The sequence below is a fragment of the Cariama cristata genome, unplaced genomic scaffold, assembly GCF_000690535.1.
Source record: "Cariama cristata isolate BGI_N322 unplaced genomic scaffold, ASM69053v1 scaffold33023, whole genome shotgun sequence".
NCBI classification, from domain to species: Eukaryota; Metazoa; Chordata; class Aves; order Cariamiformes; family Cariamidae; genus Cariama; species Cariama cristata.
Window position 1 is genome coordinate 520 of NW_009607169.1, and position 911 is coordinate 1,430.

Here is a 911-nt window from a genome sequence, read left to right on the forward strand (position 1 = left end):
CCTCTCCCGGCAGTGAGGACTCTGCCATCCCCGTGACGGTGGATGGGCATCGCCTGATCCAGGCCAACGGCACACTGGTGCTGCGCTCGGTGAAAGCGGAGGACTCTGGCTACTACACCTGCACCGCCACAAACACCTGGGGCTTCGACACCATCATCATCAACCTGCTGGTGCAAGGTGAGGGGTGCTGGCAGGGGGTGCCTTGCGGTCCCGTACCTGCAGCTGGGAGCGAGCGCTCTACGCGGACGCGCTCCATCTCAGCAGACGGCGTTGGGAGCCTGCGCTCTTGCTTGTCCGCTGTTCTCGGTGGGGTGAAGTGCCGCAGGGTCTTTCCTGTGCGAGGTGGTCTCGCTGGCCCGGGGCTGAGCAGGAGGTCTCGCCGGTGTTTCCCCTTTTTGGGGGCATGGTTTGGGGTGCTTTCAGCCAGTGCGTGCGAGGTGTTCACGGGCTTTTCCCTCCTCCCTAGTGCCCCCAGACCAGCCCCGCCTCACCGTCTCCAAGACCTCAGCATCGTCCATCACGCTGGCGTGGATTCCTGGGGACAATGGGGGCAGCTCCATCCGAGGTACAGCTGCTGCGAGCAACAGGGCCGGCACCAGCGCCACAGCACCCCTCCCCGTCCCAGAGCCGTGGGTGCCTCTGCTCCCAGCACCGGGGGACGAGGCTGGTGCCGCGTGTTATCAGGCACACCCCCGCGGGCTGCGCACGTGCTTTTGTCTCTGCACCTCGGTTTCCCCCCTCTCTGAAAGGCCTCGGAAACGCTCCAGAGTAAGGTTGAGGCTTCTGAGCTTGTAGAAGGGCTACCAGTCCTAATGAGGGGGCTTGTAAGGGGGTTTGGACAAGATGCAGCAATAAAGTAGCTAACGAAGGACATGTCATTAATTGCTCAGGTACTGGTGGCCAAGGCCAGC

At 63.0% G+C, this 911-nt stretch overlaps 1 protein-coding gene across 1 annotated transcript in view; it reads left to right on the forward strand.

Moving 5' to 3' along the window:
* Positions 1-13: 13 nt before the first annotated feature.
* The window catches only part of LOC104158870 (Down syndrome cell adhesion molecule-like protein 1), a gene marked incomplete at both ends in the record, with an annotated part of 3,641 nt that continues 2,743 nt past the window's right edge, over positions 14-911 (forward strand). Inside the window, 3 exons of the mRNA XM_009696629.1 lie at positions 14-177; positions 467-565; positions 750-768. Of these exons, the coding sequence (XP_009694931.1) occupies positions 14-177; positions 467-565; positions 750-768 (282 nt within the window). The remainder of the gene's footprint in view (positions 178-466; positions 566-749; positions 769-911) is intronic.